The sequence below is a fragment of the Helicoverpa armigera genome, chromosome 3, assembly GCF_030705265.1.
Source record: "Helicoverpa armigera isolate CAAS_96S chromosome 3, ASM3070526v1, whole genome shotgun sequence".
NCBI classification, from domain to species: Eukaryota; Metazoa; Arthropoda; class Insecta; order Lepidoptera; family Noctuidae; genus Helicoverpa; species Helicoverpa armigera.
This window is the reverse complement of record NC_087122.1, coordinates 4,032,200-4,045,269: the sequence shown is the minus strand read 5'-3', so window position 1 is coordinate 4,045,269 and position 13,070 is coordinate 4,032,200. Positions and strand designations below refer to the sequence as shown.

Here is a 13,070-nt window from a genome sequence, read left to right as displayed (position 1 = left end):
GTAACGGAACAGCGTCTTGCACGACTTATGACAACCTACGCTGCGATAAGATATAGTTAACAGGGATTAAAAATATTATAAACGTCTGATCGAGCCGGATAACTTTTAGTTTTCTACAGGTGTTACGTATTGTTACTTAGCATTGATTGTGGTTTTATCATTGATTAAGGACTCCAATGCGATGTCCACATTTTTTGCTTGATTGTCTCATAGTCAACACTCGGCTGTCAGCTCGCTGCCGCTAACGCTCTATCAATTTCGAGTGGCATTGAACATCGAACGAACGTTGCGTTGTTTACTAATGTAAATAGTCTCTCAAACTAAAACAATATGGATATATTTGATATCCTCCTCCAATCCGGGCTGATAACCAGTGCAATAGTGTTCTATTTAGTATTTATAAAGAAACAAACACCAAATAAGGGACCGTATAAACAAGTTGGTGAGTAATGAGATGTTTTATTGCGTTGTTATTAATTTAATTTGCTATAAGTTTAGGTTCTCTCACTCATTATAAATTGGTCATACTGCGAGTGTTACCATTGTTTGACTTGTGATTTAGATATTAGTTAGGTAGATATAGGCAACGGCGGATCCAGGGGGTAGGTCACAAGGTCATGACCCCCCCCTGGGCCAGGTCCAGGACCTGGGTGGACCACTAATTGAAATGGTTAAACACGATGTTTTATATTTTTGTTCCATTAGGTATACTTACATTTAGTAAGTATAAGACAATTTTTATTCCGAGTGAAAAGGTTTATGGATAGATAGAGGTAGAGTAGTTTTGCTGAAGAATTCGTGCTCGCAGCGCTCGCTCTCTATTCTTTATTTACTCTTTATCTGTACCCAAAAGGAGGAAATGGAACCATGTTACTAAGAATCCGCTGCCGGGTTGTCTACATGCTGTAGAACTCTCATGAACCCTTAAGACAATTGAAATGTTCACAGAAAATATTTTACTGTTGCCGCAATTTCTGCGTACACAATACTTTTCAAAAGTTTACGTGTTATATTATAGCAAGAAAGTGCTTTCATCTACTTTTAGTCCTCGAACTGAATAAAAAATTTCGCGCTCGCTTCGCTCGCGCTTTTTTTTATTTCCCGACTGTAAATGTGTCCAAGACATCGCGCTCGCTCAGCTCGGGCCATTTTCTACAAAAAATCATTTTTTTTACCTTAGTCCTTGACCTGGATAAAAATTTTCGCGCTCGCTTCGCTCGCGCTTTTTTTTTCTCTTATGCCTGGTATGGATGAATACAAAAAATTGCGAGCACTCTGCTCGGGTTTAAAAAAAATGTAGAAAGTGTTTTCATTTTCTACATTAAAACACTTTTCTTAACTTTCGTGAAAAATTTCGCGCTCGCTGCGCTCGCGCTTTTTATATTTATCCTATGTCTACTTTTTTATTATAACAAATATTTAATATTATTTATTTAAAACCAAATGTCGTCAACTTTATCTTTATAATTAATATTTATAAATCCATTATTAATTTTTTTTGTGACTTGATCACGACTGGGTGACCCCCCCCTGGCACCGAAGCTGGATCCGCCCTTGGATATAGGTACCTAATCGAATCACTGTTAACATTTAAACATGTGTGGAAGTAGATTAAACAAACGATTAAATAATTATGATTAGATATCGGCGCTGGATTCTGTAACTAAGAAGAGGTAATGTTGTAACATATACTGGGGCCCGATTCTCCTAATTTTACTTAAGTGACCTTCGATTGACGTTCGACTCGATTCGACTGAGACCCAATCCCGATTCGATTACTATTGAAGCGGTTGTGGCATTCCGCTATTTTTTCTTTGAAATAAACGTTTTTATCCTTTTCTGTCATTCAATAATGAATCATTTTGTCTGCAAATGATTTACGATTGCAAAATGATTGTACAGCAAACTACCGTATATACCAAAATCATCAAAATAGCAGACCAATCGCTCACCAATCAAATGTCAATCGAATACGATTGGTATTTTATTAGTAGCAGAATGCCCGATATGGTTAAAACTGCTATTACAATCATATTGCGATTCGATTTCTATTCGATTTTGACATTATTAATTTAGGAGAATCGGGGCCCTGGCTAATATATTCCAACACTTTTACTCTTAGGTATCCGGTTATTAACTTAGCGAATATTCTTCACCAGACATAAAATAAAAACTGTGAACTAAACATAGAATGACGTCAAGCTAGCTATTATGTATCAACACATGTAATGATAGCGCTGGTCAGGGTCACCCGAGGTAGGATCCTCTCGGAGACTCTCAATTAAACGTGCACGTGCAGGGACATTTGCGAACCACGTGGACTTTGCTGTTTATTTACTTACTTTGTTTAGAAGTTTAGAGATCTTCGACATTAACGTTACCTATATTTTACCGGCATAATATGTATCTAAAAGTCTGCACTCTCACACTATAAAGCTTTTGAAGCGAAGCTGATGGTCCTCCGAGCCTTTTTCGCAACTATGTTGGGGTTGGCTTCCAGTACCATTGCTTTACAAGAAGCGACTGCCTATCTGACCTCCTCAACCCAGTTACCCGGGCAACCGTATACATAGGTATACCTACTTTTTGAGACGATCAATTAGATCACACAGAAAACATGTCACACAGACAGAAATCTTACGGTTTTATAATACCCAATTGAAACCATATTGAAACTAATTAATTCAACTAGTATAGATAGAAACATGTGACATGCGCATGCAACTAGCATAGTCATGAACAATTTAATGATTTAGATATGCATTGTAAGAGATTTTTCATTTATTTGCTTCATGGACGTTAAGAATTTCTTTCTTGGGATAGGCTGGAATTACTACCTGCGGCTCCTGTACGCGCGCTATGCTGTCCGACGCTGGAAGTCGCAGCTGAAGCCAGGTCGACTGGACGAGCTGCCCCTACCAGACCAGTACACGGGATGGGACAGCTTCGCGGTTCGCACCTCCGCGCCCGATGGCTCCACTCTGCTGCTGGCTATTCGCAAGCTGTGCGGCAAACAGCCCCTCGCCGAGATACATGTACACGTCAAATTACCTGATGGAACTACTTACAGGTTACCACGTAAGTATCCTAATTTATGTGATTCAAACATTTAGTATTCCTCGAATCGGGCCCCTGATCGTTTTTAAATATTTGTTTGTAACGTTCCTCAGAGCAACCAGATACGGCGGTATGTGCTTGGGAAAATGTTGAGGGTGGTTGGAGCGCTGATGGTCTGAAAGTTCAAGTCCTTCAAGACAAGAAGCGTTACAGATTCTTGTACAACGGACTTTTAACTCGAGTGGAAGATGGAGTCACGCAGCATGTCAAAATGAATTTTGTGTAAGTTTCAAATTAATTTTAATATCTGATATTTATTTAAGTTATATAATTAACACCTAAATGTTTATGAATCTTCAGTTGGGGCTCAATCACCAAATCAATCCGTTTTCCTGATGACTGGAGCAATAAGCTAGCGGCTGAGGCGTTAGCCCTTGAATCATGGCGTGACGACCAGTGGCCATACATGCTGTAAGTTTATGTCACACGTCACAATAACAACAAAAGACCAATAAATAATATAGTGAAGGGTTAACCTCGATTTTTTTACCACTTGCAGGAACAAAACAGACGAAGGTGGTTGGTTGCAATGGGGAGCCGCTCAGGGTCGGTTCGAGTCTTTTGATGAAGAAGGCATTGTGGACAAGAGTGTGTACTTAAGGACTCGAGGAGTGAAGGAAAGGAGATGGGCACCCAATGGGTATGATGGTCTCAGGCGTTCCGTCACGATAACTGCGGCTGCAAGAGACGGGACTGCGGTTCATCTGCGATGCTTTTCCTATAGAACCGAGTTGACTCAGTGAGTATATTCTTCGTTGCTTCATTATAAATATGCTCTCCTTTTGTTGTATTAAAATAGATGAGGTGAAATATCTGGTAATATCGAAAATATAGGAACAATCATAGAGTAAATACCATGCAATCTTGTTTAGAAATTGCCATTATTCTAGTCGATTTGCGAGATTTTGGGTTTGTGTTCCAATGACTACAAAACTGTGGGTAGGTTTCTAATTAAATTCTGATTATATTTTCCAGTTGCGTATCCGGATATGTTAGATGCCCAGACTACTCCACAAAAGAGATCACCTCTACGGATATTGTGATGTCGGAGTTCTGCGAGCGACCTGATGGGATTCCTAGTGTTTACACAATAAATGTGAGCAGTAAGTTATGAAGATATTGTATTCTTGATTTGATTTTTAACATTTGGCCCTATAACGTTTATAACTTGAATGGAACTTTTCTTAACTATGGTCTTATTTTACGACACCACTGAGAAACACCGAAAAAAAGGCACAAAGAAATCTGGAACGTGAGAAAAGGCCTTTACTCAACAGTGAGAAAATAAAACTGCCAGTGATGATAATGATATTATGGGCATTGTCATTAAGGCATGTATTTCAAATACCTACTTATCTACATTTTAAGTTTTACTTAAATCTTTTTATTATGAAATTCCAGCCGACAATGACAACCTGAAGCTGGTGTTAAGAATAAACGCTGATGGGGGCAATCTATTCAGCGGTGTTCCCTACCAACAAGAAGTGGTGTACCGTACCATGCATGTCGACATCAACTGTGAGCCTGGCTCCGGTATTCTGGAACTTGGATACGAACCTTCCGGTAAGTAATGTACAAGGGCTTCTTATAAAGATGCCAATCTTTAAAAAATATCGTAGGTTTGTCATGGTAATATTACTATTTCGAGAATGATACAACGTTTTTATCCTAATTGGAGTTTTCTTCTGGCTGTCTTCATGAATACAGGTTTGATATTTCCCTCTGAGTACATTACACTTTGATATCTTCTTTCTTTTTAAATCTTACACCTTGTCATATGCTCTTTGGTGCATAATTTACTATTTTATTTTTACAGTTGTAAAGGAGCCTGCATCGCGCATTGTTCCACTACGTCAGTTGAAGTGGCTGACAGAGAAGCAGGCTGGTGAGGTCGGCTACTGTCTTTCCTTCGAAGATCGCGCAGCCGCATGTCCCATGTACGTGGGAGGGAAAGGAGCATCTTTGGCTCTGCTAGCGTCCAAGCAGAAGGAAGAGGTATTTGAATTACTGTTGTTTATTTAATGGACGTAATGATAGAGGATTTTGGTATTTTTAAAGGTTCTGCATTGCAGGGTTACCGAGTACCTCCTGGATTCTGCCTGACCACAAAAGCCCTGGACAAGCATTTAGAAGTAAATCCTAAGCTGCTGTCAGCTATTGGAGAAATTGAAGCTGCAAATGAGGATTACAATGAAGAAATATTTAAAGAAAAATGTAAAAAGTATGTCACTGTTTTCAAGATTTATATAGATTAATAAGAATAACCAATAAGATACATAAATTACTTGTAATATTTTCAGAGCATCAGAATTGATTGCAACCACCGAAATAAAGGGCGATGTCAAAGAAGAAATACTACTTAGTATGCAAAAATTAAGAATACAATCTGCTGAACAAAAATTAGGTTCTCAACTACGTTTTGCTGTGAGGTCATCTGGTAAGTTATCAAAAAAGAAATAAAAGCTTAATAATGTGCATAATAAACATGACCATTGATTTAACAATAGTTTTATATAGCCGTAGGAGAAGACAGTGAAGAGCTATCAGCCGCTGGACAAAACGAAACAATTCTTGGATGTATCAGTGATGATGACATCATACAGGGAGTGCAAAAGTGTTGGGCATCCATGTTTGCGTTCACCAGTTCTTATTATCGCAGGTATGGAACTAAATCTTCCGTTTTTCAACTGTTTTTGTAGGAATGATCAAGGTAAGGTAAATAACCCAACTACCCAAGATAAGGTGCATATTTCTACGGTTGCAGACAGAATGGTCAACCCTGTTTGTGCGGAGGTGGCGTGGTAGTCCAGGCCCTGGTGACACCGCGAGCAGCTGGCGTCATGTTCACTCGTCACCCAGCACATGGAGACCCGTCCAGACTGCTTATTACGGCTAACTATGGACTTGGCGAGGTATGAAATAATTTAAGAGATTTTGAATTAATTTAGAAAGCTTAGTTCCTTAGGCATTAAGACTGTAGAAAGGAATGGTTCTGGTAGATTGGAAAAATTACGCTAAGAGGTGTGAACTTACAAACCCCTGTTTTTCAGAGTGTAGTATCCGGTGCAATAGAACCTGACACAATAATAGTGAAACGAACCAGGGATGGATTACTCAATATTTCAAAGAAGGAATTAGGTTCTAAGACTCAGCGGGTTAAGACAGAAGGTAGTGGTATTGCTATGGAGGATGTTCCTGAAGGAGAGAGAAACGTGGCTTGTATCACTGACGCTGAAGCATTAAAACTGGCAAAGATTGGAGTGACTCAAGAAGAGTTGTGGGGAGCTGGGAGAGACATCGAGTGGGCTGTAACTGAGGTTAGTTGAGACGTTTTGAGTCTTGGAGTTTTGGATTACATATGAATTCGAAGAACTGTAATTTCTTTTTGTGAAAAGCTTTTCTGTTTTCCCCTATAAATTGCTTTTAGCTTTGTTGATCTAAACTTTTGTTTGTTCTCCAGAATGAGATATTCCTACTGCAAGCGCGGCCAATCACATCTCTGGACCGTTGGACGGAAGAGGAGTTACTGCACGAACTAGATTCACCTATCATGGCGGACGATGATCTCACTTCATTTGGTAACACCGGCGAGGTAAATTGACGAAGTTTCCCCCATAATTGGATAGTTTTTTTTTTAAGAATCTCAAAATTCCCTGACTGATTGTTTCAAAAGTCGAGCTTTTCTATCATTAGTTTTTATTGTGTTTACAGGTACTTCCAAAACCATTAACGGCGATGAGTTATGACATAGTAAACGGCCCACTGTGTTCTGGAATGGAAAGAGTAATGGTTGGGGATAAAGGACCAATATACGACGCACCCGTGGTCATCACTCACAACAGATGCGCCATGTCTCTATATAATGTAAGCTTAGTATTCTCATCATCATCATCATCATCATCATCATCAGCCTATCGCGGTCAACTGCTGGACATAGGCCTCTCCAAGTGCACGCCACTGAGATCGGTTTTCGGCTTCTCGCATCCAGCTCCTGCCAGCCGTCTTGCGCAAGTCATCACTATTGTATTCTCAAACAATATTTAAATTGGATTGCGCATTTCTTTTAAATAACGTTGTATTTAATAACATATTGTGTATTTTTATTTATTTATAGACGATATACAGAAATACACCCAAAGAAATAGATGTAGGCATACGCATGATTGAAATGTCAATTCATGGACATAAGGTAGCAGACGGGCAGATTTGGAAGACAGCGCTGCATAGACGGCCAGCACATTGGCTTAACCATTTGAAAGGAATCTGGCTCTTATTGAAGGTAAAATTATATTTCAAGGATTATTTAAAATATTTTTAACTACAATTACTGAAAAAAATAACTAAGACCTATCCAAATTTTCAATTTTAGACTCTTGTATGGTCCAAATGGGCAATGAATGACTCAATAAAAATTGCGCAAAATGCTAAGTTCGACATCGAAACCCAAAATCCCAAGGAGCTGTTGGATATTGTTTCGAACACTGAAGATATAATGGAACGCGTGTCATACAACCACACTACTACCAGCGCAGCCAGTTCGGGAAGCCAGTTCATAGCCATGACCATACTTTTGGAGGGAAAAACAGGTAAGAGATAGAAGTTTTTGAAATAACATTTTTATTTAATAAACGCTGTTTATGTAAAGTATTTTTAAATTCTTTTAGATTTTTCTGCAGAGCAATGCAATGAAATAGGAGCATTGTTTAGCTCTGGCGACGTGTTATCCGCAGAAGTACCTGTGGCTTTGGCCAAAATAGTGCAAAAGCTAGAGGCATCAGGACTAGCCGAGGAATTTAGAGCCCAGGACCCGAAGAAAGCTTTAGATTGGCTTAAACATTATGCACATGATGATATTTACATTGATGTTCGCGAATTCTTAGAACAACACGGCTATCGAGCCGTCATGGAGGTAATTTGATTGTTATTGTGTGAAGGGGGTATGTTAGGTCATGTATTAGAAAAATATACTTTAATTTTGTAATTGCTTTTTAGTTCGATTTAGTCACCAAGCCATGGGTGTTGGTCCCAGAAGACATGATGAAGGTTTTACAAAACTTATACGTAGCCAGTGAAGGGGTCAAAAATACCAAAAGTAATCAGGAAGTTGTGGACGCGTTGACTAGCCCTCAGAAGGCCAATACGAAGTAAGTTTACGTTAAAAATGCAATTTCACTAGAAGTTTACAGGTCGCTAAGGATCTTATTATACACCTGTGTACATATAGAGGCATATTGTATTGCCACTTAAGGGGAAATGCTGTATGTGATTTTGTTTGTTTCAGGAAAATTCTCCGCTGGGTTTTGCCGCTATGTCACCGAACGGTGCGCCACAGAGAAAGTACAAAAGCACACTTGGTTCTTACAATCCACAAACTGCGGCTTGCTTTTATTCGTCTCGGCAAATTGTTAGTTAAAAACTGGTACATACCAAATCCAGACCTCGTGTTTTTCTTCAGACTGCACGAGTTACAAAAATACATGGCTACTAGAGATCCAGCTTTACTGAAAAAGTAAGTTCTTTCTCAAAGCTTTTTGAAAAATATTTACGTTGAAGTCTACAAATGGTAGGAGTATAAAATTTCCTCACGAATAAAATCCATTTATTATCTTTAGGGCCGTGCAGCGTCAGCAACACTACCCAAGCTGGTGCAAGTTGCAGTTCGCGGAACTGAACACTGGCTGGGTTGAGAGACTGCAACCAAAAGCACCGTCGTTGGTGGCTGGTGACGTCAGGATAAATGCCACCTCCGTATTCGGTGGTGAAGTGGTTGCGAGGGCATGTGTCATAAAGGATCTCTCTGAGGTGCGTTGATTATGCCTCATTAAATATAACTGACGCAACGGGCTTCGGTAGCCACATTTTATAAGAACTGAAATTTCGTATTTTGGATATCATGATCTCATCACGAGATCTTATGAATTCGGCGTCCTTGGGCCAATCCAATGGTCACTTTTGAATGCGCATGTATCTGTCATGTGCTCATGAGTCTGTTGACTGTGTTATTTTCAAAAAATGGCATTACTCTGCTGGCTTGGCTTGACTTGGCATCTGGTCTGTCATGATTTCTTATTACTTTTCTTTCAACAGATTGGAGATTTACGTCGAGGCGATGTCTTGATAACCCACGCGACTGACATCGGCTGGTCTCCTTACTTCCCTCTCTTGACGGGCATCGTCACGGAGCTTGGAGGACTTGTATCGCACGGTACGTGATTATTATTGTACTTTAAAATCTTCACTGTTTCACTTTACATACACCAAGATTGCAGGGAACCTGACTACATTCACCAGATAAATGTTTAATCTAGTTTTACAATCATTTCATGTGTCAATTATGCACTCCATATTTGAACATAGTCCATAGCCTATCAATTGCTGGGTCTTCTGTATCCTACTAAACTCATAATTTTCTTCCAGGTGCCGTAATAGCACGAGAATACGGCTTACCGTGCATAGTAGGCGCAGCGTATGCTACGGACATATTCAAGACAGGAGACCTAGTAAGACTGTCAGGAACAAAGGGACTGATTGAGAAAGTCGAGGTTGCAGAGGAGAAACAAGAAGCAGAAGAAAGTGTAAATAAAGAATGAGAAAGTTGTAATGTTAAGTACCTACATAAGAAACCTGTTATTGTTGTTGAGGTAATAAAAATGTTATTATATAAAATAAAGGTGTATATTTGAAAAAATACTAGAAAAAAAAACAATAGACAATATAAAACATTCTAGCAAATCAAAAATCAACACGACACTGACTTATTGCAGACAAACCACAATAGACGCACCGTTGTCTCGTGAATGAGACATAGAACTCAGGGAGTTTCTAATTTCTCTTCCGAATATCGGAATTTACTTTCGAAAATATTATCGTCAATGCAACAATATAAATTTCTGGTGGCCACGACCAATTTCACGACACCTCATAACTTAAGTAACAATTAGGAAAGCAGTAGGGCTCACTGTTCCTCGATTTCTGTTTGGTGGGTCATTCTTCGACGTCGTTAGCCAGCATGAGGAGCTCGTAACAGTTGAAAGCGAAGGGTCTGCCGAAGATGACGACGTGGCAGCGATAGTGCGGCTCATGTACCGCGCCCAGGAGATGGTCTCCGCGGTAGTGAACACGGCCTATGTGGACTCCCGGAGCCACGCGAACGGCACGCCCTCCTATTGAACCGCCCCGCCATGCCACCCAACGCACCTCTGCGTTGCACATCACCTAGAAAGGGAATGCCCCTTTAGTTAGGCAGGTTTAGAATTAAATTTAAACTGAATTTGAAGAAAAAGGAACTTATTGAAATGCTGATTTCTGAATGTAAAGCCATGTGAAAGTAACAATATCCAAACGAGGCTTAATTTGAAGACACCATTTTTTCTTTAGCATTTCTAGCAGTTGAAAAGCATCATACCTGGTATTTAGTGTAGCGATGAGCTGCACCTTCTGCGTATACCAAGCAGCTGTGTTTGGATGGATATAACGCTGCTGGGAGCACTTTACTCCTGAAAGTTTGTAAAGTTATTTATTTTATTTACGAGTTTTTGTACACACTCATAGTGAGAGAGAAAGTAAAGAAAGAATTTACAAAGAGAATTACATTTGTATTTATTTTCGATCAGAAAATATTCAAGCTAAATATGATGCATGTTGTAGATAACTTCACTTGGACGATAGGGTGCTTCTACACGGTGCATGTAGCTGGAGCAAATTAACATGTGCAAGTGACAAGAGTAGTGGGTATTTTGCTTTGGAACATGCGCGAGTCGCTAGACCCACACGTTTTTAGGGTTAAAATGGCAAAATGGCAAAAACGGAACCCTTATAGTTTCGTCATGTCCGTCTGTCCGTCTGTCCGTCTGTCACAGCCGATTTACTCGGAAACTATAAGTACTACAGTGATGAAATTTGATGGGAATATGTGTTGTATGAACCGCTACAAAAATATGACACTAAATAGTAAAAAAAAGAATTGGGGGTGGGGCCCCCCATACATGTAACTGAGGGATGAAATTTTTTTTTTCGATGTACATACCCGTGTGGGGTATCAATGGAAAGGTCTTTTAAAATGATATAAAGTTTTCTAAAAAACATTTTTCTTAAAGTGAACGGTTTTTGAGATATCAGCTCTCAAAGTCGTAAAAAGTATGTCCCCCCCCCTCTATTTTTATAACTACGGGGTATAAAATTCTAAAAAAAATAGAGGTGATGCATGCTAATTAACTCTTTCAACGATTTTTGGTTTGATCAAAGTATCTCTTATAGTTTTTGAGATAGGTTGATTTAACTGTAATTTACGGAACCCTTCGTGCACGAGTCCGACTCGCACTTGGCCGGTTTTTTTAATGTAACCTGCGCATGTGCCTCAATATGCGCAAGCATCTTGCAACGTGTAGATGCACCCTTAATTACCTGTGTGTAGTCCTGGCTACCCAGATGACTTCTCCGTCGAACACGCCAGCGGCGACGGCCCCGCTGGGCACCGCGCCGCAAGCGCTCACCACCCACACAGGGCCTGGCTTCTTCCATGCAGGCAGATAGTCTAAGCGACAAGATGAACATCAACTTTAATGACTGTACTGGTATCTACATCTGGTATGTTAAATTATGGAAGTTACGCTAATATTACACATTTAAATAAAACTATTTTTACGGATTTTATCGCGATTGCGGATCCTTTACAGCATCCATGGTCTGCCAGTCAATCTGCACGTGACCATAGATGCTGTAAAGGATCCGAAACGACGGGATTAAATAATTTTAATTGACCGCGATAAAATGCGTAAAAGTTATTTTATTTCAAATTATGGAAGCATCATGAGTTGTGAATTGACCAGACGGCAAGATCCCGATCATGCGATTTGCACTATAAACTGGTTTCCTACATACCTGCAATAACAGTACTATACTTCTGCTCCCAGGATACTTTCAAAAACATGTCATATTTAATCCAGTCCTTTGAATATCCTTCGATTTTCTTTTTCAAATGATTCCAACGCCTGTATTTATTCGAATTTATGTTTAATTTAATTGAAAGGAAAATATTAATAACAACACAATATTTGACTTACATTTGATGTAATGCATTTTTATCAATAGAGCCCCATTCCATAGAATCAGTTTCTTTTATCTGTGAAAGAATATTTATTATTATTTTATTTAACGAGAATTTAAAATGATTTTGTTATAAATAAATTGGTTACGTCAACGTTTCACTCACATTGAGTCGTAGGAAATGGGCTAATACTGCATTGTTTTATTAGGTGCAGTAGTTCCTGAGACTAGCGCGTATAAAAAATTAACAAACTATTCACTTTTAGAATATCATTCGGTTAGATGATGATTTAATAAATACATACAACCAAAGTGAGCCACTGTGTCCATCTGTTGAACATGTCAATGATCTCCAACATTTCTTCTTGACATTCAATGTACGTTTTTGTCTTTACTGCGACCGGCGTAGGAGAGACGATCTAGATTAGACAATGATGCGTTTTTAGTATTAAAAATTAGTTCACACCTTTAGAATTTGAACATTTATGTTTTAGGACTTACCTCTTTATTCCTATACCGTGTATGCAGTCGATTTGTGAGTTGACGACTAAATATGCAATAGTGACGCCATTGCAAAGATTCGGTACATATTCTCCTATAGAACAATGACCACGTGTCTGTATTTGCATCTGAAATTTTATTGACGTCTAGTCATAATGTGGACAAAACTAAATCAAATTGTAACTGAAATACATACCTTCACCGGTTATTGGATTAAGCTGGTAAGCTAGGGAGTGGTTGACGATCTCCTGGATCCAATCCCGCCAGGCCTGCAGGTTCCACATTAGACTCACCATCATAGCGTGCCAGTCAACCATTTGATCCGGCGATATGATCGGAGTACCTGTTCAATTAATATTTAGCTATAATCATTGATTTTCTACATACATTAAGTTACAATTATGCCT

The 13,070-nt window shown here is 39.2% G+C and overlaps 2 protein-coding genes across 5 annotated transcripts in view; one reads left to right on the top strand and one right to left on the bottom strand.

Annotated features, from left to right (window-relative positions):
- The first annotated feature begins 79 nt into the window (after window positions 1-79).
- LOC110383802 (putative phosphoenolpyruvate synthase) lies at window positions 80-9,787 on the top strand. The gene is made up of 23 exons (XM_021344708.3): window positions 80-442; window positions 2,824-3,078; window positions 3,171-3,339; window positions 3,418-3,528; window positions 3,617-3,856; window positions 4,093-4,220; window positions 4,519-4,680; window positions 4,934-5,112; window positions 5,190-5,338; window positions 5,418-5,554; window positions 5,635-5,776; window positions 5,882-6,029; window positions 6,168-6,434; window positions 6,578-6,709; window positions 6,829-6,981; window positions 7,232-7,396; window positions 7,487-7,703; window positions 7,782-8,026; window positions 8,110-8,261; window positions 8,399-8,626; window positions 8,730-8,919; window positions 9,205-9,322; window positions 9,535-9,787. Exons 1-23 carry the CDS (start codon window positions 331-333, stop codon window positions 9,705-9,707), a joined length of 3,972 nt encoding a protein of 1,323 aa, XP_021200383.3. The 5' UTR covers window positions 80-330; the 3' UTR covers window positions 9,708-9,787.
- LOC110383819 (uncharacterized) overlaps window positions 9,781-13,070 on the bottom strand; it is a 22,930-nt gene continuing 19,640 nt past the window's right edge. For 3 of the 4 annotated variants that reach the window (XM_064043518.1, XM_064043520.1, XM_064043521.1), the window contains 8 exons: window positions 12,860-13,006; window positions 12,664-12,809; window positions 12,468-12,581; window positions 12,180-12,238; window positions 11,998-12,107; window positions 11,521-11,650; window positions 10,523-10,613; window positions 9,781-10,332 (listed from right to left, as the gene is read on the bottom strand). In XM_064043518.1, the coding sequence (XP_063899588.1) occupies window positions 10,102-10,332; window positions 10,523-10,613; window positions 11,521-11,650; window positions 11,998-12,107; window positions 12,180-12,238; window positions 12,468-12,581; window positions 12,664-12,809; window positions 12,860-13,006 (1,028 nt within the window). In that variant the 3' untranslated portion in view covers window positions 9,781-10,101. The remainder of the gene's footprint in view (window positions 10,333-10,522; window positions 10,614-11,520; window positions 11,651-11,997; window positions 12,108-12,179; window positions 12,239-12,467; window positions 12,582-12,663; window positions 12,810-12,859; window positions 13,007-13,070) is intronic. The other variant, XM_064043519.1, reaches the window with a different exon arrangement.

Coding starts and splice junctions, on each gene's coding strand:
- LOC110383802 (XM_021344708.3), top strand. CDS start 331: ATGGATATATTTGATATCCTCCTCCAATCCGGGCTGATAACCAGTGCA. Junction 5,777..5,881: donor ACCAGTTCTTATTATCGCAG/GTATGGAACTAA, acceptor CTACGGTTGCAG/ACAGAATGGTCAACCCTGTT. Junction 8,027..8,109: donor GCTATCGAGCCGTCATGGAG/GTAATTTGATTG, acceptor ATTGCTTTTTAG/TTCGATTTAGTCACCAAGCC.